Source organism: Panthera pardus, unplaced genomic scaffold (genome assembly GCF_024362965.1).
Source record: "Panthera pardus isolate Hobbes unplaced genomic scaffold, ASM2436296v1 HiC_scaffold_27, whole genome shotgun sequence".
In the NCBI taxonomy this organism is placed as follows: domain Eukaryota; kingdom Metazoa; phylum Chordata; class Mammalia; order Carnivora; family Felidae; genus Panthera; species Panthera pardus.
The window spans coordinates 10271381-10294660 of NW_026526843.1; the positions used below are offsets into that span (position 1 = coordinate 10271381).

General features: G+C 45.8%; 1 protein-coding gene across 14 annotated transcripts in view; it reads right to left on the bottom strand.

The window, feature by feature from the left end:
- Nucleotides 1–1684: 1684 nt before the first annotated feature.
- The window catches only part of ATP11C (ATPase phospholipid transporting 11C), a 171802-nt gene continuing 150206 nt past the window's right edge, over nucleotides 1685–23280 (bottom strand). For 4 of the 14 annotated variants that reach the window (XR_008418236.1, XR_008418230.1, XR_008418233.1 and 1 more), the window contains 7 exons: nucleotides 21304–21439; nucleotides 18940–19005; nucleotides 16609–16712; nucleotides 13531–13684; nucleotides 7047–7151; nucleotides 3708–4498; nucleotides 1685–3671 (listed from right to left, as the gene is read on the bottom strand). Coding sequence is in view for 5 of the 14 variants with exons in the window: in XM_019421538.2 (XP_019277083.1) it covers nucleotides 7834–7923; nucleotides 13531–13684; nucleotides 16609–16712; nucleotides 18940–19005; nucleotides 21304–21439 (550 nt within the window). In the remaining 9 variants the exon portion in view is untranslated. Of the gene's footprint in view, nucleotides 3672–3707; nucleotides 4499–7046; nucleotides 7152–7832; nucleotides 7924–13345; nucleotides 13412–13530; nucleotides 13685–16608; nucleotides 16713–18939; nucleotides 19006–21303; nucleotides 21440–23280 lie in introns of those variants that run through there. The other 10 variants (XR_008418232.1, XR_008418235.1, XR_008418234.1 and 7 more) reach the window with 10 other exon arrangements.

A 23280-nucleotide genomic window follows, 5' to 3' on the forward strand; every position in this document is an offset into this window, starting at 1 on the left:
CAGAGGGACTGTGAGGGCGGCCCAGGAAGGGATCACGAGACAAAGAATCACATCCCTTCTGAAAGCTGGAAAAGGCCAGGGAGCAGATCTCCCCTAGGGACTTCCAGGAAAAACACATCTTGCTTTCAGGACTTCCAGAATTAGAAGAGAATAGATTTATGTTGGAGGAAAAAAAAAAAAAAAAAAAGAAAAATCCGGCTGTGCCAGACTGCGTGACCTTGCTCTGTGACTCAGATTCCTCATCTGTCAAACGGAGACATGTTAGCACCTACTTCATAGGACTGTTTGGGTTATTAAAGGCACGAATGTATACGTAAGACGCGGGAACGGTGCCCGGCACAGAGTGAGTGCTGTTTAAGTGTTAAGACGAGGAGTTGTGATTTTAGTGGCTTTCCTGGTGGGAGATCTGTCCTGGCAGATTGACGAAGAGACCAAAGCAGCGGCAGCGGCAGGCGTTTTAAGCACGAACCTCCTGTGCCCTCCCCACACGAAGGGCCAGGGTCAAAGACCTTCCGGCCCACCGAGAGGCGCCCCATTCCGTTCATCCAGAGGCCGGCTCCCCGCACTTGCTCGTAAGCCCCGTCAGAGGGCTTCCTTGACCCGCAGAGCGGCGTTTCTCCAGCACGTAAGGTCCGCGTAGGAGGATCTGAGCCCCTGTTTCTTTGCCCTTGAGTCGCTGGGAAAACGTGTCAGAGGGATTTTGCAAGTCGTGCAATAATCGAGCCCCTGCTTTTCTGACAACGATTCCCGGCACTCGGGCCTTCGAGCTTCATTAGTATGCGTCCAGCCCTTCGGCCCTGGACACATTCACTGAATAACCATAGTGATAACCTCAGCCCCTAACCTTTGTATGTGCACTTCTTGTCGAAGGGGCCAGACCACTCCGACTCTCACAATACTCACTTTATTGGCCGGTCCTGGGCAGGCTCGGCAGCGAGGCGGCTCCCCACCGGGCTGGGTGGGGGAAGGGAAGGAAGGAAGCCCGCACCAACCACATCCAAGAAGACTGAAAGATTCCACCACAGTCCCATCTGTGAAGAGTCGGTACATGACAACTATCCATTAAAAAGATCAGGGCGATAAAAATCCCCTTAATGTAAAAGTAGCGATGATTTCATCGGAATAACAAATGGAGTCTCACAAGGCAGTTTTGATCCTTCGCCTCATCTGACCACCCCTCACCCCCCAAGATGCCATTTTGCAGGTGACGAGAGGGTGGACAGGAAAATGGCTCTAAGAGCAAAGCTGGAACTTTCACTCCAGTCTCACCTCCAAACACGGCCCGCTTCCCACTTCCCAGAAAATACAAGAGAGACGCCTGAAACTGACAGAACGCCGCGGGTGAGCCATACTGGCATTAAAATAAAAGATAAAGATGAAAAAGAGGAAATTCACTAAATGCAGGTCAAGGGCTTAATGTGATTAAAAGGCTACAAAAACACAGAGACTTCCGTGTAAAAATGTAACACAACCAGCTCCCGTGGAAAAACTTTACTTTCTCAGTAGTCGGTAACAGTGGGGTTTTTGTCTTCGAGGCAGGCCGAGCCATGTCAGAGGAATGGGGGAAGGGGAGACAGCGAGGGGCAGGGAGAGGGAGGGAGGGAGGGAGGGACAGGTGCACACACACACACACCTTTGACCAAATTTCAAGCACACCGAGACCATTCCAAAAGAGAGGCTAAAATGGCAATCGTATCATACCAAAGTTTATTGATACATCAAACAAAAATTTCTGTAATGAAAAAGGCAAGTTGCATTCATAAAAGATGGCATTCACAGTCATTATAGAAAGCAACGACGTGGATGTAAAAAACTGCTTAAGTGAAAAATGTAGTATTGCAGTCCCATGTTGCAAGCTGAAAAGTGATTTGGTTAACACTTGCATAAAATCTGCACACTTCTATACTGCATGTTATTAAAAAAATTCCATCACGAAATTATTATGGATCTTGCAAATTTTGGCTTACATTTATACTGCTGCTGGTGTAGATGTTGTAGAGAGGGAATTTATGGTTTACGCTCAGTAGGTTACACCTTCAAACAAGGGACGACGGTTGTGAAAATCACAAGGACATCTTGACAGTTTAGAGTGGTTCCAATGATGGGTACATGTGAGCCTATTACATTCTCCCCCTTTCTCTGTCACAAAACAAGGTAGTTAGACTGTCGCGCCAGGAACACCGGGGGACGGCTTACTTCGAGTTGTTCCATCCGCCCGATCCCCCGCTAACCAGTGCTTACTTGGCTCGTTACTAAAATACCTTCCACAAAAGCAAAGTCAGGTCCCTCTCAAGGATCTAGGCCACGACGATCACCATCGTGCATCTGAGCTGCGGTGTAACGCGTGGCTGAGATAGGACCTTAAGTCCCCCTCGGTCACCCTCCTGGCGGCAAGGAATGCGCCACGCCACCAGTTCCATGTCCACTACCCCGCATATTCTGATGAGGCCACTCTCCAGTGGTTGGCGTTAAACGGGCCTCTCTCTGCATTGCGGGTCTCTCGCGTGTGTTCACATCCCATACGGCACTTCTGTAAAACGACAACGGCAACAACACGGCGACAGCCGGAACAAGCAGAAGAACAACAAAAAACGTCAAAAGCTTTCCCGGGTCTGACTTTTTAGCTCTTTGGAATAGGCAAAGAACGTACAGACTTTGTTTTCGGCAGATCACCTCAAACTCAGGCCGGCAGAACACAGCGAGCGCACTTAGGTAAGCTGTGAAGGACATCCGACAAAAGACTCAAAGATAATACTGACAGACGAGAACAAATGAAATAATGTAAAAGGGTCACGATGACGGAATGGTTTCCGGTAACCGGAATTATGTCCTTCCTAGAATTCAAGAAAAATGACACCTAAATACGGACCCAAATTATATATGGAAGAATCAAATGTGCCACACGGACCACATAAACACACCGGTATAGATTGGGTCCAACGCTTTCCTAAAGCAAGGTACAACAGAAACACGAATAATAGTACAGGCATGCCAGAAAGACAACCAAAAAAGGAAACTGGTGTGAAAACACTTTTTTAGAAAAGTAATCTCTATGCCCGACACAGGGCTCCAACGCACGACCCTAAGATCCAAGAGCCGCGTGGTCTACCGACCGAGCCAGCCAGGCGCTTCTGAAAACACTGTTTAAGAGCCCATTTCAAGCTAGTAGTCAAACGTAGCCATTTTTATCCCCCCAAATGTGTTTGCTTTTGACATTTAATAAAGATATTTCACATTTATTCTTATGTGTTCAGTGAACTCCGTAGGAGGCTAAAGCCTCCTTCTAGTCCAGGAAGTCAAGGCCTTCACCAAGGTGAATCTCACGGTTGAGAGTCAGACTGTCACCCAACCATGTTTGCTAAGAGAAAACATTCAAGTTCAGAGTCATGGCTGTGCAGGCCGAACCGCGGTCTTGGGACGGATCCCTCCTTCCCAAATTGGCAAGTTCAAAACAAAAGTGCTGCACGTATGTACAAACGCAGTCTCTTTCCAGAAATAACCGTTAACAGTTGGAAATAAGCTATTTTTTCACCTCTCCACAGAAAATGATAAAACACGGATATTCAGATGGCTTTAGTTTTATGGGACTATGGTTTTGCCTATCCCACCTCGGACCCCAGGAAAATGAATACTGGAAAATATCCGTTAGATCTTAACTCTTTCGAGGGGCTCTTTCTAAGCCCTTTCAACTTCTAAGCCTTTTCAACTCTTTCTAAGTGACTGGAAATGCTTTATTTTGAAAATAATCTGGTAGCCATCCACCCATTAAGTGGGGTTTAATTCAGAAGAACAAAAATAAGTAATTTCTGTTGATTCTCACAAAAATATGCAGGATTAACATTCCTTCCACGTAAGGGTTCAAGGTTAGTTTTTGGCAAGGATATTCCATGAGGACAGAATTAGCATGTGGGTGAACAGAAAGGACGAATTATTCTGATGCACTGATACCACTTAGTCTTCTTGTATTTTCAAGTATTCCTTTCGTATGTTTGAAAAAAAAAAATAATTTAAGATTATCACTCAGCAGGAACAAGAAATGTGATCCAAACAGCCTATGTCTTCTGCCAGGCAAAAAAAAAGTAATATTAGCAAAATCTATTCATTCCCATTGTAGGACTTCTACTTTATACGATTATATTTAAATCCATTCACAGAGTTCATGGGTTAAGAGAGCACCCACTTGGTAGTTATAGTCGTCTATCTAGAGCCAGAAATTCTAATTATTCTTCTTGCTTTCAACTTTCATAGGATTCATAACTTAGAGCTTTGGCCATGACGGCTACTTACGATAACTGTAAATGCTTAAGAGAGTCATTTGGTATTGTAATGGACATTTATTCTGAACCCTAGACATAAGAGAGAGGGGTTTAGTTTGTTGCATATTGCGTATCCTGAGATGACAACTTTTCGTAGTTGTGTCTTCGTGCTTTCTTTTTTAGCTGTAACCACTGTCAATATGCTTGTAGGACAATAACATAGGCAGTTCAAGATTCGGATTCTGAAAAATTTAAAACATACAGAGTTAAAAGGTTTATTTTAACAATCGCGCGAAGCCATCTGTTTAGCATTTTCCAAAATAAATCAAGTAGTAAATTTTGTTATGAGAGTAAAGGAGCTATCTTCAAGTGCCAAGTTTTATTCACATGCAGGGAAACAAAAAGGGCGACACGATACCCAGGTTTTCATCCTTGCTTCAATTGTTGGCCGAGTAGATTCAGACTTGCTTTTTGCTTTTGGATTGCTCCAGGGCTCTCTCAGTCATCCTTACCACCAGGACCACCTAGCACAGCCGTGGCTTAGCTCAGCAGGGTCCCTCCCTCTAGCCGGGGAGCTGAAGATAGGGTCGTCTCATTGGTCTATCTCCGGCACCTAGCGCCGCGTCCCGCATACAGCGGATACTCAGGGGTGGTGAACCAATGAACGGATTACTGTTTTCCAGGGTGTGTACATTTTGACAGAGGAAGTCTGAAGATCTATCTACTCCGTTTCGAAAGACTGCTGTGAAACTGTCTTTCCTTTACTGAAAGGAACCGGTTTCTTCCCCATAATGCTCAAGTGAATTTTCTTTTTGGGAGATCATGTCTCTGTAAGTCAACCGAAGCTTCGGTTTCTCTTATTCATCCTGTTTTTTGGCAAGGCCACCACAGAAACTGCCCTAAGAAATCTGTGGATCCTTCTCTGTCCCCTGAACCTTATTCAGTGCTCTCCCAGGGAAGAAGATACACCTGACGGCCCCCCCCCCCCAGTTGGGTTTTAAAAGGTTGGGTTGGAGGCCCCCTCCCAAGACCTAAGACTCGTGCCTCTCAACATACCTGATTTATACTCTACAACCCAACCTTTTTTTCCTAACAGTTTTTTTTTCAGGTGGCAGCGTCACGGTGACCGACTCTAACCAAAATAAAAATAAGGTCGCCATTCACGCCGAGAACTTATAAAGGGAGTCGCCCACCGCTCCCTTATCGAGGGACAAACTCAGGGGCCAGGCCAATTGCCAAATTTTTTCCGTGGAGGAGAAATAATGCCACGTGAAGATAAATTCCTGGAGGAAATGACTACGTTGAGGGCGAGACGACTGTCCCCTCACGAGAAAACTTCCCCACTTCTGTGTCAGGCGTTGTAGGACTTAAGGCCCTGGAGAGGCCAAAAGCACAAGCAGCGTCTCAGCCAGCCGGGTCTCCCAAACGCGGACCGAGCTGAAGAAAGCGATCCAGGGGGATACAGAATGAGCTGGGAACAGGAGAGCTAAAAGGCACCATACAGCTTAGGACAAGGCTACCTGGGACAAAAGGGCCCAAGGCTTTGAAAGCCACTGGGAGGCAGATTCGGTACCGAGGGAAGGAAGATCGAAGCAGGCGAGCCGCTCCCAACGGGGAAGGCTAAGAGGTGCGCCGGGGCCAAGGGAGTCTGCGTCCGAAGCAACACTGGGGACGCAGACTGGCAAAAACCGTAGGGCACAGGAGAACCAGAGCACGCGCTCCGTTACTCTCCTTTTTGTTCTTCGCTGGCGGGTGGGGGGAGTTGACAGCTGACGAGAAAAACGGGCCCACGGGGAGGACTCCCGATCGATCGGGAGTTCCAAAGGCAAGAGGCCCCCGATGACCGTCAGTTTTTCGGTGCGCAGGAGAGACGGCCCTGCCCTAAGCTGTATGGAGTTGTTTCCAAGCTGATGGGCTCGGAAACCTCATTCACGAATTACTCTAAATTCCTACGGGCCGAGGAGAAAAGGCCTCTAAAGGTCTGGGACGACGGAGGCCACCGCAGTGAGTGGGAGGGAGAAAACACGCAGAGGAGAGGACACCTCCCGTGTCACGGCAATTCCCCCCCACTCGTCTCTGGGGGTAAATGAGGCAACAGGCCATAAAACGGATTTAGTCGTCTTTGGGAAAATGAACTGCGAAGAAGCGTTCCACGTAATTAGGTTAGCATCCCCCTGAATGGCTGGGAAAGATTTGAGCTTTTACCTCTGACAAGTCGAAACATCTAGCTTGAATAAAACTTGACATGAAAAAAAGTGATTAGGTTGGGTCATTAATTTGGGGGGGCAGACATGTACGAGTACATTAAGTGTATACCTGCAAACACACAGACACAGCACACGGAGGTACAAACACACTGGATTATTTGCACCTAATTCCCAAAAGAACATGCAATGCTAAATTGACTTGACGTTATACAGATGCAATTTTGGAATATTTGTTTTCAGTTTTCCGAATGATCTTTTTCAGTCGAGACTGTTATTTCCTAATCGGTATTAACGAGCACTTTCACGGGACGGCTCTGCCGCAAGTCGCCCCTCGCAAAGTAAATATGTTTTTTTACCCTCCAGCTCTGCAAAAGGCCTAAAGTTTCATTTGGGAGCTTAACAAATTTAAAATACCAATTTGCCCCATATTCCAAGGAATGCATCTTTATATTTTTGTAAAGAGTAAGTATAAAGTTCACCACACCAACAGCAGAGAAAATTTAGAGTGCTATTTTCATTTTTGTCTTTATAATGCTGTTAATCTGTTTCTTTAAAGCCAGCCCGCTCGTTTACCACTAGGTACCTGTTACAATATATTAGATTCGTCTGAGAATGTTCGTAAAAGAAGAGGTCTGACTGAAGGTCTGGCGGATAATGAGTCAGATGCCCTTTTACAGCTCAGATTTCTCTGTAATAGTGAGGTAAAGATACTTAAAGCATTTGAAGACTGGTTAACCTACCTGGTGATAAAAATGTAGAAGAAAAAGAATCATTTCCTACAGACTACTCTTTTGGCCAAAAGTACAAACGATTAAGCTACAGCAGACGTGTCACATTTCAACGGATACACTTAAAGACCTAAGGAAGTCTCCAACTCGAATTGAACGGTTTTCATGGTATAAGTATACAGATATTAGTAGTATAAGGCAAACTGGGCGTTTTGAAATGACACTGGTAGGTTATGCGGGAGATGAGTCAATATGGTTGGATTAGTAAACCTTACCATCCTTTTGGTGAACACCTCTGAGAGTTGGGCCGGTGCTGTGAGTGTATCGAGCAAAGAGAGATTTGTGCAAAACATTCCTGTCTTCGTGAACACCCTAGCTCTAGCGCGCCGTGGCTTCCACCGTGCACCGGGAATCAATGGGGCTAGAGAGTTACGGTCCGAGTGTTCGAACATCACCTCCTCTCCAGTGTGACCATTTGAGAAGGTGAACAAATGATTAAAGGAAAATGACAAAAATACTCTTAAGTATCAACAGAAGGTAGAGAAATGAGCACTGAGAAGTCATCGTTCATAAAGAGTCAGAAAAATGGTGTCAAGCAAATGAGAACGCAGGCAAGTCGGTACATTAAGAAAGGAAATCACCTTATTCACTCCAAGAGAAACTGTGATTGCTGGAAGTTTGAGAAAGCATGAAGATAGTAGATGTTCCTGAGGAAGGGAGGCGTTTCGTTACCTTGTTCACAATTGCACAAAGGGTGGAAAATTGCAGTAGAGAAAAGAGAAATGCAGAAACCAAAAAAAAAAAAAAAAAAAAAAAGTAAATATTCTCTGAAATGTAAGACATTTAAAAAGAAACCTGGAGAATTCGAAGTCGAAATGACACGTTAGTTTTGAAGGCATCGCTTTCTGAAGTAATAGTAGAGTCAGAGTTAGGAACAGTCCATTATATGTGCAAATGACTATTTCTCCGTATAACAATTTAAAGTTGCTTTGTTCATGGGAAGACGGACTATTCTGCATCATTTTAAAACACGCCTCTCACTAAAATATGGCTTGTTTCTAACCGTTAACTCACTAACCTACATGGCTCGAAATCCATGGGTCAGAGAGCTATGTCCAGGGTCCATCACCAATCTATCCTGAAGTAACTATCTCCCCTATCCAGCTGCACAGATTCAACACGAAGGGACTGACTGCCGTCGGGCCGTGGCATGTTACAAACCTAACAAAACTAACGCAATGGGAAGACGTTTGGTGAAACCACACTTCGCTCCCATTTACTGCCGGACCAGTGTTGAACTTCCCTTATTCTAACGTAGTTTTTCCAAAAAAGATTTTATTTTTAAGTAATCTCTACACCCGCCGTGGGGCTCAAACTCACAACCCCGAGAACAGGAGTAGCACATTCTACCGACTGAGCCAGCCAGGCGCCCCTATCCTAATGTCATTTGATCGGTTTTTCTCTTTTTTCTTACAGAGACCTCTTCAGCAGGGTAGGCTAAAGGGCTAGGAATTTCTCCTGTAAAACGCCTAGAGAGAGCAATTCTGCTAATCAAGATTACCCATGTTATCTACTCAGTGCCTAATGGAAAGTAGGTCTAAAAAAAAGATATCAGCTAAAGTATCGTATGTATCTAATAGCAGCGAATAAACAATAAAACTCTTACAGGCAAATACTTTGACTTATTCACAGATGTTTGAACACAGCTGTATTTGTTTTCCTGTTCGTATTTTCCTTAAATAAAGTTGGTGACATGTTGGCAACATGCAAATCCCCAATGGATAAGGCTAGAGAAATAAATATGTTGTTTCTGGGAAGAAAAATTTTAAACTGTCCTGTCTTCCATTTTGCGGGCAAAACTCTCATAGTGAGATTAACACGACACCGAGTCCCCCGCCCCCACGTTTAATATTCAACCCTATTTATTTAAGACTGCAACCCTAAGCACAGTTTGGTACACTCAAAACCTTATATCCAACCGTCAGAGATAAAAGTATTTATAGGAAGCAGAAATTTTAGGGGTTCATAGATTAGGCCGCTTTATAAAGGAAAGAGAAAGGGAATATGAAAGTAGAGAAGGCAGGAGAGAGCATGGAAAGAAGATCTAAAGCAATCAAAAACCGATATAGCCAGCGACTGGTGGAGGGGGAAGGAAGGGAGAGAATGAGCTAGAAGAGTATGACATTCCCACATTCCTCCGCAGTCACCTGCGTCAAAGAGGCCAATGCATAAAGGTCCGTCTCAACAGCCACAATGTGAGGATTCAACGTTTTGCCTGATCGGGTCAACAGGACTGTTATCCTTAGAGGCCAAGGTTGGCTGGGACACTGTCAGAATCATGACAGTAATCAGCCTCGGCACCACCGTTTTTAACAGGATAAAGCGTATTCTCCAAAGTTTGCAAGGCGCTCTCTCTGGCAGAGCTCCCTACGTAATAGAGTCTTTCTTGCTGTTCGTGCGGACATCCCATGCTAGGCACGGCCACGTGGCTAGGGCCACTGCCATCAGAGGACAGCAGTCCAGGGTCTAGCAGGCCAAGTCAAGCCTCCCTCTTGACAGCGGTGGGTTACGCGGGCAAACTTACTTAAAGGTACGCGGGCAAGTCCTCCATCGGAAGTGGCAAGCGGTAGCTACCACTTGGCCAGAAAGGGCAGGGGTCAGCTCACTGACTACCACGGAGCCCAGCAACTGTGCTTAGGGGAGACACAACCCGTTGACGCACCCACCGGGGTTCCTACACCGGAAACTTCCTCCGAGGGGTCGTCTTGCTGTTCCGTTGTCCCGCGCTCACGGGTGCTTTCGTCACGTCCCGTCGTGACGGGGATGCAGCTCTGGCAGGGTAGGAGCTAAAGAAAAGCTTTCTGATCCTTCATGATGGGACCTGGGCCTCAAAAGCTAACCACACTGCTGAAAAGACAGCTGAGGAACAGGTAGCTGAAACTACCCGGAGTTAAATGACCGAGGGAACCCGTTTGCGAAGACAGCGGGATCCTCTCCGGTGCTGATGTCGGGACGGAACCCGGCTGGGCTGGAGGCTGCCACACAAGCCTTTTTACCGGCGGCTTCCGGACGTGGCGACTTGGAATAGCTCGGACGTGTTACAACGCGCCACATCCCGGAGTCTACTTACTATTCTGCTCCGTGCCCGCCTCCCCAAGGGTTGCGTAAAAATCCTCTTTAGAACTGCGCTGGGGTGGCAGCTCCTCGTGAGCTGGGGCCACGCGTGACTCATCCCTGGATTACTGTCACCTAGTGCGGTGGCTAGCTAACAGCGGACCCTCACGCGACGTGTGTCGAACTGAATGGAATGCAGCAGAAGGCCGCTTCTGTAATTGTGGCGTGTACGTGGCTTAGCTTCTTTCTCAAATGCCAGAGACGTTTTCACCACCCACTGCCGCGTTCCCTCCTGGTGACGGCTGCCAAGACCCACACGAGCACGGCGCTCGCTGGCTATGTGTCCAAAGGCTCCAACACGCTTACTGGCTGAAGTCGGGGGGGGGGGAATCTTCCAGGTCTGGGTGGGGACACTCACTTTACCACCTTAGGGAGCGTGGCAGGCAGGAGGCTGACCCAGTGTAAGAGAATCTTTGGCCGCTCTTTAAAGTGAAGCCAATGCCTTAGCAAGGGATATTACACAAAGTGGGAAGTCACCCAGGATGCCAGGCTGGCTGGCGACGAAGATCCTCTTTCTCCTTTATCTTACAAGTGGCCTCTGCTTCTCTGAACGGCCAAACAGGGCCTCACGGAAACAGACGTGACTTATCAGGACAGCCATGGCTGTTTCAGCTGGCCTTTATGCATTCGTACGCACTACTTTGCTCTTGCGTTTCCTCACAAGGTGGGGGTGGGGGGGTGGGGGGGGGGAGAGGCAGTGCTGCTGAGTGCCCGCAACTTTTCGTCTCATCTGCAACTCTCAAAATCCCACAGAGTCTGAAAAACCATTTAGCCTTTCAGACACTGGACGTAAAGAGAGATGTTCATCAGTAGGCGGTTCAACACATGTTCTGGTTCAATGAGGGTAGGGATCGATGAATGAGTGATTGGATGAATGAAGGTGATCATGGGAGTTTTCCCGGTCGTTCTAGCACACCAGCATGCCAAGCTATAGCACAGGCACTATAAATCCTCGTATCGTGGACATAACCCATGGCAAACAAATCGCATGCCGAACCGCATGCTTCCGGCAGAAGTTCGGATTCTACCGTTTGCGTGGAAAGAAAACGTTCTACGTCTTTATCTGGGACTGCTTTGTATCATCCCTCTATTTTATGGCCACTGAATTTATAGAAAAGTCACCTCCAGCCTGTGTCTATTTATTTTTTAATTTAAAACAACAATTTTTTCATGTTTATTTCTTTTTGAGAGAGACAGAGGACGAGCGGGAAGGGGGCAGACAGAGAGGGAGAGACACAGAATCCAGAGCAGGCTCCAGGCTCCGAGGTGTCAGCAAGGAGCCCGGTGCGGGGCGCGGGCCCACGAACCGTGAGGTCACGACCCGAGCTGAAGTCGGACGCCTAACCGACTGAGCCAGCCGGGTGGCCCCCCTTTTATTTATTTTCTTTTTTAAAATGTTTATTTTACTTACTTATTTTAAAAGAAGGGGTCTAAGGAAGAGGACGGGGTGATGTGTTCGAAGGTTTCGATTTCTGAGGTGTGTGTATCCTCTTGAGAGTGGCAAGTTGGGTGTGAGCCATCAGTTAGCAGGAGCCCCACCGACCCAACTAAGAAAAACATTTAGGAGCATTCCCAAAGTGTACTCCCAAGTAAGGAGAATGGGAGGGCACCTCAGAGATCTTTCCCAGACAAATTCTCTATTATGACAAGGCACCAAACCATTTCTTACAGTGACCGTTTTTTATCGGGCTCGGTGGAAGTTGCTGCTCGAGCCATTCTGGGAAAAACGTGTTGTATCGACCTGTTTTTACCCCTGGTCAACTGATACGGAGGCATACTCAGACAAGCAAATGCCTCTTTCGCATCCTAAGACTAAATCCCAGGCTGGAGGGAGACGGTCAGGGGTCTACTGGAGGGATTAAAGAGTGGACCAGGGTAATGGTACCGTGTTCAGTGCCGCCCGCAAGGCATGCGGCGGCAGGGGGTTAAGGCCAGTTCCGGCCACCTAACTGTACAGTGGCTGGCTCTGTGTACCCAGAATCGACGTGGCTCGTGCCGCTGACAGTCGACTGCTTTCGACTGGAGCCGATGCCAACCTGTTGATCACGAAAGGTCCTCTTTCACGCGTCTAGTCGCGAAAGGTTTTCTCGTAATCGTTTCAGCTCCTACAACTGCACGATGCCAACCGCTGCATTCTATCAAATCAGTGGGCCAAAACCCCCATCAGACAAGCCAGTTTTGTGGCTCAGCTGGTTGGCAAATTTGATCCGATAGGTCAGGTAGATATACGTTAGACTATTTCCTGAAAATATTGCACTGGAGGGGCTGTGAGACGGAGGTGCTGTGAATCATGAGACAAACAGGGTTTTGCTTGGCAAAATGAATTAGCGTTGGCAGGAATAGGACATATTAAATTAACCTGTTGGTCAGAATGTGCCAGTTTTATTTTCCAGGCTAATCTACCCTTTCACTTGAAAGGCTTTTTGGAAATGTTTGAAAGCTATCAGACAATGCAGGGCCAAGCAATTAGGCTGGCAGAGGGTAATAACTTGTCGCTCCCGCAAGAATTTGGCGATTTAAGCAGCAAAACTAAAAACACACTCATAAAATAATCTGAATTTTTACAAGTGTGTTCAGGAAGGTAAGGATGCAGAAATCACATCCAGGGAGTTCTCTCTGGTTCAGATATACTGCTGGACAGACAGGGCTAGAAGCGATACAGAGATTAAGCAGCACTATAATCAGAGGAGGGGGGTGGGGAGAGGTTTGAAAGAAGCAAATTGGGAGTATCGACTGAAGAAACAAAAAACAAAACAAAAAAACCTCTGCAAACAACCCGCAGGGAAATTTCTAAGGTTAAAGCTGGAATGTTGGTGTGGAAATTCCTGGTGTGAAAATTCTAGGCTAAAAAAAAAAAAAAAAACCAAAAAAAAAAAACAACAACCATTTTTTCCATTTAAAATTCCATATGGAGCATATGAGATGCTCCATATGGATTTTGCTAAAGGTCACATAGAACACTATTAAGGAGTCTACTTACCACCTGCATTGGGTAACGGAGTTTTTACTATACTTTTTATGCAGAAGAGGAAATTAAGTGATGCACCTGTAAGGAGGGGTTTAACATGCTGTAACTAATGCAGTTCTCTAAATAAGGCTTTTAGTTCATGGCAGATATTGAAGCCCCTTCCAAAAATCAAGTGATAACATAAATTTAGTTCTTACCCTGGCACTTCTTCTTCTTACATTCTTTAAGACTATCAGGAGAATCTCAGGGAAAAGGCTGATAAATATTAGAAGAACTATGGCCAACCACGTAGACACAGAAGATAGCATTTGAGCAAATACGAAATACATTCTCTGTTGTTTGAGAAAAGGCCTAGGGTGGAAAGAAAACACAGAATGGAAAAAGAAATCAGGTCCTGTCGTATCAAACAGAGGTGTCATCGACATTATCTTTTGTAGTTAAAGGGACTCTTCTAAATTACACACCTTAATAAAAATAATTGCCTTTGAGAATATCCCCAAAGTACTACACAGATTTCACGTACTAAATGCTTGGAGGAAAAAGAAAGGATAACTAAAGGGCAAACACGACAATAAAGTGCATGCGACCTGAAAACAACTAAGCAATCAACTTTAAAACCGTCAAGTGCAGAGTATGTATTTGCATTAGAAAATGTTGGGGCTTCAAGATACTCAAAAAGAAATGCTTACTTCTTATGCTAAAAGGTATTTTACTTCCTCAGCTGTTTTGTTCATAGGAGAATGGACTGTGCTCTACATTCGGAAATGTAAAAGACGTTTTTACACCCCGCCCGCCCCGCCCCCCCCCCCCAACGTCAATATAAAAGGGAGGGTCGAGTTTCTCTCTCCACCGTTCTCATCCCCGAATACAGACGGGGTACCCAGGGTGTGCCAACCAGGCTGGACAGGAGAATGTTGCTAATGGGACACGCAGTCTTGGGGGCCAGATATCTAGGACCCTTCATCCGGATGCTGGATTTCATTCGAAGTCATTCACCGAGCTGTTTGGTGGCCACAGAGAAGCACAGCTAGTTTCCCCAGGCCGAGGCACGGAGAGCCTCAGCAGACTACACGCTGTTTGCAGCAGGGGAGGAGGGAGTGTCCAGGGTTGGGATACACAACAGATTCTCCCCGGATTAGGAGCTCTGGGCAGATAACCACTTGTCTCATTTATTAGACGATGCAAGGGGCTCGCTGAAGATAAATTTGTTCCTCATTAAAAAAAAAAAAAAAAAAAAAAAAAAAAATCGATGTTTGTGCCCTCCCTCTCATGTAACATAATAAAATCAAGTTTGCGGCTCTAGGTACATGGGGACTAGAGTGTGGGCAGAGGAAGTGAGCAGAACAGTGAGGTGGAGAAATTCAGGAGGTCTGGGCTAAGTCTTCTAGGGTCCCTACCGTCCAGGAAAGAATTCTGCAGAGCTCTCACTCTAACTCTGAAGGGCACCCTAACGCATTTTCTAGGCAGTTAATGGACCCTAATAAGCGTCCAGTACACAAGTGACAGGGGGTCACAGGGCATTCCACACAGTACCCACAATACTCTGTCATTCACCGCTCTAGAATTTTCTTTGTCTTGAGGATACCTATGGAGCTTTACAGGGGAACAGCAGAAAGCAAAAGGTATTATTCCTGGATTGGGTTTGGGGCTCAGAAATCATCGTTCTCACTGCCAGTCCCCACAGAGGGATGTGTCACCACGCCTCGGGGCTGAGTGTGTCCAGAGATAGTAGCTGGAACGAGCATTCAGCTCAAGTCTCTCACAGTTTCTGGTCATATTTCGCTGGTTGCTTTATAATAGAAGTTTTATATTCATGTAGTGGCTCAACTCAGCTCTACTGAAGGACAGCACTATGGGCAACAAAATAAAAACAGATTTATCACTATTACGTTTTCAGGAAGTATCTCTAATGAATGAAAACAGGTGTGACAATGTCTTAATCTTTTGAAGGATTTATTTTCATCAATAAGGGACGGTCTGTGGTCAGAGTTAGAAACTAGCTGGCTAGAAACATTTTATTCTTGTGGAAATTTTGCATTAGTTCAGAAGCTGATTACATGGATTCATAGATAGAATTATGGTGCTCTGGGCAGAATTACAATTGTATATTACATTTGATTAACCAACTTTGATTAATTTGTGGATTATTAAAGACAACAGGGACTTCCGTCAGCTTCACTGCTGCAGAAATTACCTCTTGGAGGTGCCCAACATATGCCATGATTACACTTTTTGGAACTGGTAGTTCCTTACGCGATTAGGCTTTTCATATTTTTATTTCTTAAGGCCTTCATTTTAACAGCGTCTCAAAAGCAGTAAGAGTTTCTTCTAATGAAGTCTCAAAGGACGATAAACACAGCCTCACATCTCCGTGATAACGTGGAGTATTTTGTATGCGTGATTTTGCCCAAACCCGTGCAAAGAATGTCCTCCTAGAACTGCACCCTATGGCTTCCTCTAGCCATGCTCTCTGCATCCGTGTCAAGAGAAGCCACTGGTTAATGAAAGCGGCTACACAACATTTAGGCCTCTGGGAGTAAGAAAAGGAGAGGACAATCTAACTTATTTTCATTCCTTCTAACTCTCCCCATCACAGCTTATACGCCCCTCTCGCTAGATTCTGATCTCCTTTCCGTTTCCCCCAGAGTGCGTCACACAAAAGGGATCCCAAATGAACGTCTACCGAATCAACATGAACTCAGTGAACTCGAAGGCCACACTGTCCAGTCTGCCTCTAACCACCCCCCCCCGCCCCCGCCAGCGAGATGGTGAGGTTAAGATACAACCCTCTGGATACTGAGTGGTATGTATTCCACACCCTGAGCAGACCTGTAGGGACAAGATTGACAGTAACGGCCCAGAAAGAGACAAGGGAGTCCAAATGGGTAATAACGGATCTGTTGGCCACTGTGTCACGTAGAAACGTCACAGGATGAGTATTTCCACCGTAAATCACATGGAAGGTCCCTGCTAGAACTTACGGTTTCACTTCACAGAGACAGGCTTACACACCTTCAAGGTGAAAGATTTGGACGGGGGCTATTAGAAGGGAGGACTTCTGCGTGACCCGTGTAGTCCATTTACTTGCCTGCAAAATCTTACCTGAAATGAGCAGCATTCGTAGCTGAAGTGACTCCCAATCCATGAATATTGAAGACCTGCCATTTTACCCGATCGGCGCTTCGAAAGTATAATTAACGTTTGCATAGACAATGTACATATACACATATCTACTTTGTTATTTACACATTACTCACACGTGTACAGCTGCTTACCAAATAATTCCTCCCCAGAAGAATGAGAAAAATACATAAAAGGCTAAAGAACCCCAAATCACAAAGTGATTTATCCACGTCCAGAAACGAGTATCCAAGGCGAGCTGAAAAGACACAACACAAGAGATGTCGTGATGGGTACAAACTGCCCCGGGCAGTAAGTCCACTCTGCCACTCGAGAACTTGAATACCTTAGGATACCTACGGGAGGATCTAGCTTGGGCCAGGCAACTAGAAGAGAGGGAAACTAAAAGAAGAACAGAATCCAGACTTTTCACAGAGCCAGGGCAAGAAAGGGCTAAGCTCTGTCCCAAGGCCTCTAGACCCTACAGTATAGGCTTGGGGGGGGGGGGGGGAATGTGTCAAGCAAGTAACAGGTGGGTGTGGGGCTGGAGATGCCGCACTCCTGAAGGAGAGGCAGGCATCGGGGTCACGGGAATATCCAGGAGGCTGGAGCCCCAAGTCCTCGGGGAGTGGCGGCCAAGAAGCTGACGACAAACGGACAAGGCCGAGCTGGCACTAGATGGACACAGAAAAGCAGCAGGAGATGGAAGGGTCAGTTAGGAAGAGGAGACGAACTACAGGGAGGCAGCTCCAACACAACAGCTGGGGATTATTAAATGCCAAGGGAACTAGGTCTACACGCCTGGCGCCATGTAGCAATGAATCACGGGCCTGACCAGGTAGTGCGCCTTTCAATTGTGAAAGCCAGGTCTAGTCCGTTACACGAGTAACACTTTCAGTTGCCTTAGGTGTTAATCCCTCCACGCTTCTGCCAGGGCCGACTGTCTCTTCGGATTGTGGCACCTGAGGTTTTCAAGTGCAATCTAAAAATAAAAAGTATGGTCTGTTCTGCCTGTTTAAAATCGCTGGGCCACGTGGACTAACATCTGGGGATGTTTTTGAACTTTTTAAAAGAGGAGGTGGTGTCTCCATTTTGTTACTTGCTGTGACACCCCGGTCCTCCACTCTCTATTATAGTTTCTCATCCATAAACCTCTGGGCTGCTCGGGAAAAGGTCACAATGATGCCCATCCAAAGATGAGAGAGTGCACGTCTTTCGAGGGACACATGAAAGACAGCACGGTAAGGCCAACTCTGACATCGAAGGGCACTTGGAAGCCCTGGGGCCATAGGCAAGAGCAGGTGAAAAAAAGGTGGGGGGGGCCTTCATTTCAAATCATGATCCTGTGAATCATGGTAATAAATAGCAACAACTAGTATCTATCGTTCTGACCACATTCTATGTGCCAGACACCGTTCTAAATTCTGTGTGTCTTCACTGAGAGACATCCCACTAAAAATCCTAAGCGATAACGCTTATCTCCATTTTATAGAAGAAATGAAGGTACTGAGAAATGGAGTCACTTGCCCAAGAATACCAGCTAGTAAGTGGCTAAACCGAGGTAAAATTGTAGCATTTTCTTTTGCAGCCCTAAAATATTACTGAAATAGTCGATGAAAAATGCAAACGCACGTTGGCTCTGTTTGGTATGAGAAATGAATCGGGAATAAAAACTTAGAGGGGAGATGATCAGAGGTCCTTTGTCAATCATTCTTCTGGAATTCTAGTTTGGACCACTGGAATTCATTTAAAGATGCTCATTCTTGGACCCCACGTGAGGTATTCATTACTGGAACGATCATCAGAAGAATTTGATTATGCTTTCAAGGGTAAGAGAGTCCCAAATCGGAAGTCTCAAGGGTCGAATTCAGCAAGCCTTCAGAGTATACTACGTGGCTGCATGTTAATGCCAATGACTCCTGTATGCTACCTGCTGTACATTCTTATGCATTTCATCACTAATATGGATACACGTCAGTGATAAAGACATTATATAAAATTTTGTCACTACTGAGCTCTTTTGCACACATTTCTCGCTCATGGACATCTATTCGATCGTCTTAGGTACCCAAACTGCTTTGAGGCCTGGTGTTGGCAAACAGATACCTAGTTTTAAAAACTATTCAACTCTTTAACATGAACACACACACACACACACACACACACACACACACACTCACAGCCTATCTATATACCACTTACAGTGTCTTGGAGAGAGAAGCAACAGATTTTGAACATAACTATGGTGTATGAATTTTTACGGAATGAAATGAAAGAGAACACGTTAACAGACTGGAAAAATGGTTCACAAATAGCATACAAGTGTCTAAATATCTAATATCATACACAGTTTGGTAAAGATTCATACTTGAATGAACAACCTGCAATAAAAAATAAAGAGAAGACAAAAAAGACAGGACAGTGGGAGATCAGAAAGTACTACAAAAACGGTATTAAGTATATTTGAATAAATAAAAAAATCTAACCTTCAGAGTTACAGTGAATACTAAGACTGTAAAAACAATGGTTCCAAAAGTCCAGTTTCCATATACCTGAAAAACATTTAACAATTACACGCACCATGAATACACGAGCCTACTTAAGCAAATAAAAAGGCAACTTTAATCTCTGGCGTAAATGCTGAAGATTTCCGTAGAAACTGTTTAGGGAAACATGTGATCAGGCCAAACCGTTGGATCTTACTGTGACCCTACATTTCCTCGGACAGCTATAGCACACTTGTGGTTGACGGGGTTTATTTCCATTACTTCACGTAGTACTGAACAGGGAACACACTGGTGTCAGAAAGGCAGAGAAACAAAAAACCCACCCCTATTCCCACTAACGGTCATGTTCATCAAAACAGGGCATTTGGATTATTCGTGTCTCTGAAGAGTCTGATATGGGCTTTCTCTGTAATCCAGAAGTAAAGCTCTCCAAGGAGGACCAATCTCTAGACAAATGAACTCACATCTTAAAGATAGAGCCTAAGTTTCTGGCTGTAAATATTAGAACTGTTAACAGGTGCACATTGAAGGGAAGCAGAGAGCATGTATAAATCCTTAACTATGGCAATGAATGGCACATATGCTTACCAAATGCTGTCAAGATCTGAATGCATAGCATTAAAACAGAAAATGATATGTAAAACGTTTTTAAAAAAATCATAAAAAATTCAGATTAACAGAACAGAAGCAAAAAAAAAAAAAAAAAAAGGATTTGACCAAATCATACGTGGTGTCATGTTTAATTGCTGACAAGTTCTTACACTTACTGTAACTTTAGCAAACATTTAGAAGGGTGGCGACATGTGCATGTGCAGTAAAGTCTAATTCGTTTGGCCTTCATGAACTCAAAACGGGTGATGAATGGGACACACGCTGGGCCAAAGCTCCCTGCGCACCACCCAAAGTCTGCTGAGCAAATGAAACACGGCACCAGGACCGCAGGAAGAGTACCCCCCTACTTTGCGGCAAACTTCTTCAGAAATAGTCAGCTCTTTAGAATCTATGTGCCAGATGAAACTAAAATACAACGTGAGCGTCACAGAAGCAGCCGTAAAGCTACGGGGAACCGAGATATCGTGTGATGTAATCCCTTCTTACTGGTGGGCAAAGCTCAAGGGATTGGCCTACAGAGATTTAGGAAGGCACTCTCCTTGACAAGGGCTACGTGTGCCTACTCTGAAGTCCTAGATCTCTATTTCTCCAGCAGTTACTTGGTGATTTACCATTTTTCTAGAGCGATCTCTATGTCCAACCTGGGGCTCGAACTCATGACTGAGAGTCCCATGCTCTACTGACTGAGTCAACCGGGTGCTCCCAGTGATCAATAATTTTAAGGGACTCCTATTAAACTGCCTTCTGTTAGTCCAAATTAGAAAGGTTTTGTGTGTATGTAGTACCTAACTTCAAAGTATCATTCAAATTCCTCGAGCCCATGACTTCCCTAACAGATGCTGACTGTGCAGGTTGTGGACACAGTCACTGTACTCGGTAAATTCATTTTGAACCTTAGCTTCGCTTTACATGATGAAGAATGAGTGACCACTGAAGAGGAAGCCCAGAAATCGAACGAATGTAGCGAAAGCACATGTGAAGTGCTGGGCTCGACATTCACCGTGTGGCTGTGAGAAGACCTCACCCCGTCAGCAGTTCTTTCCTAGAACACAAGCCAGGGAAAAATCACCCCCCCCCGCAGGTGCTGACTTATGTAGTCGCTTGCCAGGAAGGCACTGGCAGGATTAGTGTAGCCTTTCTGGAAAACACTATGCTCCCGTGCGGAAGGGAAGGAGGAAGAGAAAGGGATTCCCACTCTTCAACTGTTGGGCGAATATTGTAAAGATACGGGGGCTCCCCCCTTCAACTCTAAGCACGAAAGGCCGCTATAAACAAGAACCGAGTGGGGCCAGACTTTGCCCCTGCTTTGCGAAGTCTTGTGGCCTCTGGCTGGCTCAGTCAGTAGACCATGTGACTCCTGGTCTTGAGGTCCTGAGTTCGAGCCCCACGTTGGGGGTTGAGTTTACTTAAAAAGAAAACATCAGGAAAGGTAGAGGGATCCAAATGCTGAAGTACTAAAAACTCCGTTCAGCTATTAAAAATTACAGCCAAGTTAAACTTCTAGAAGGTTTGTACACAAGCTCTCTAGTTAGCCATGCGCACAGGAGGTGGCTTACTTCAACACTTCTATCGTTCTAAAAAAGTTGTGGGAACTAAAGACCACACCTTAAGAAAAAGTTGGCAAAATGATTAGAGCTAGATTACGTGCATGAGAAATCCAGTGCCGATAGACAAAAGATAAGCCATGCTTACAATACCAACAGATGGAACATATATATATATTTTTTTTACCTTTGCATTTTCTTCCAGGGATGAAGTCTGAAAGAGAAAGTAGGTCCCAAAGAAGAACACTGTCCCTTCAAATGCAGCCAGAAACGTCCAATATAAGAAGGGCCCCAACTGGAGCATGGCATTGTCGGAGATTTTCCTGTTGGCAAATGGGAAAAGGCACAGGGTAATGAACCTCCGGAGGCTGTCTCTTCAAGGCCACAGCGAAAGGCACACAGGTGTGACGACCCTGTTGTAATGCAGGGCGCTATCCCTGGAGGACTGGAGGGCCACGCGGAGCCACAGGTCTACCTCCCTGCAATCGCCTCCTGACTAAGGCAGCGAGTAAACAGAGTGCCAAGTTAAAATTCTGGCCACTGACAACAACAACCTCACCAATAATAATTAGCTCCCGTTCACTGACTACTTCTTACGTGTCAGTAAGCTGGGTTAAGAGTTTTACATACATTGTCCATTTTTACAAAATGTTTATTGATCTTTGAGCGAGAGAGCACGCGTGCACGGGCAGGGGAGTGGGAGCGGGAGAGGGAGACCCAAACAGACTCTGTGCTGTCAGCACGAAGCCCGGCACGGGGCTCGAACTCACCAACCGCGAGATCATGACCGGAGGTGAAGTCAGACGCTCAACCGAGCCGCCCAAGTGCCCCTACGTTGTCCATCTTTTATCCACATAAAAACCACGCGGGATAGGTATTTTTGTCAGTCTCATTCACAGATGAGCCTCAAAAGGAGTATCATAATGGTTCCCCAACGGTGATGCACCTTGGAATCACGTGGGGATCTTTAAAAACACTGACGCCTCACTCCCACCCTCGTCCTGGCTTCACTGGCATGAGGTGTAACCCGGGCATTAGGATAATTTTAAAGCGCCCCAGGCGACTCCAATGTCAGTAAAGTTTAAAAGTACTAGTAGCATAAGGGGAAGCGCTGGTGTATAATCATAGATTGACTTCACTTAAATCATGCGCATATGCTCTCAACCAAGCTACCGTGGCTTTCCGACGACAATTGTTACTTCTTTTAATCAAGATTTCCTCTTGGGAATTTAAACTTTTTAGGTCTTGGTGTGCCCCTTATATTTTTTGCAAATGAGTCACACAAGGTTTTTGTTTTTGTTTTTTTTTTTTTGAAGGGGGGGCAGGGAGGGGAAGAGCAAGAGAGGATCTCAAGGCGGCTCTGGGCCCAGCGCGAGGCCCGATACAGACTCGATGTGACGTCCATGAGATCACGACCCGAGCTGAAATCAAGAGTCGGACGCTTAACCGACTGAGCCACCCAGGCGCCGCAAGTCAAATAATGTTTCATAAACAGCAGGTGGATCGAAACCTTAAAATCTGTTAAAATAACACAATCTTCGGGGCGCCTGGGTGGCTCAGTCGGTTGAGCGTCCGACTTCGGCTTGGGTCATGATCTTGCGGTTCGTGGGTTCGAACCCCGCGGCGGGTTCTGTGCTGACAGTTTGGAGCCTGGAGCCTGCTTCGGATTCTGTGTCTCCCTCTCTCTCTGCCCTCCCCCGCTCACACTTTGTTTCTCAAGAATAAATAAATGTAAAAAAAATAATTAAAAAAAATAACACAATCTTCTCAGTACACGTCAGAACGTCAAATACGGCTACTAATTCTCATGGAGCAGAGCTGCAGAAAGAGGACGGGTTTATGCGTGGAATTCTTCTGGCTTCTATTTCAAACTGCTCTTCACATTTATCAAAAAGGTAGCTAATCACTCAAATAGCACACCTGTTGCAATACTACCCAGAGTGTCACCTGGCCGTCTTGAATAAGGAACAGCTTCATAACGGAAACACAACTGATCCTTGTCCGCTTGGTACTGAGCACCGAGGGGCTTCCCGAAAACACGCGGTCGTGCACCTTTTTCCCTGCTAGCGTTTCCAGGTGTACGAAGGAATGTGAAATTCGGGGGGTGCATAGAGCAACGTGTTGCTGTTTGCCCTAGAAAAACTGCAGGAGGACAGAGGGGGCT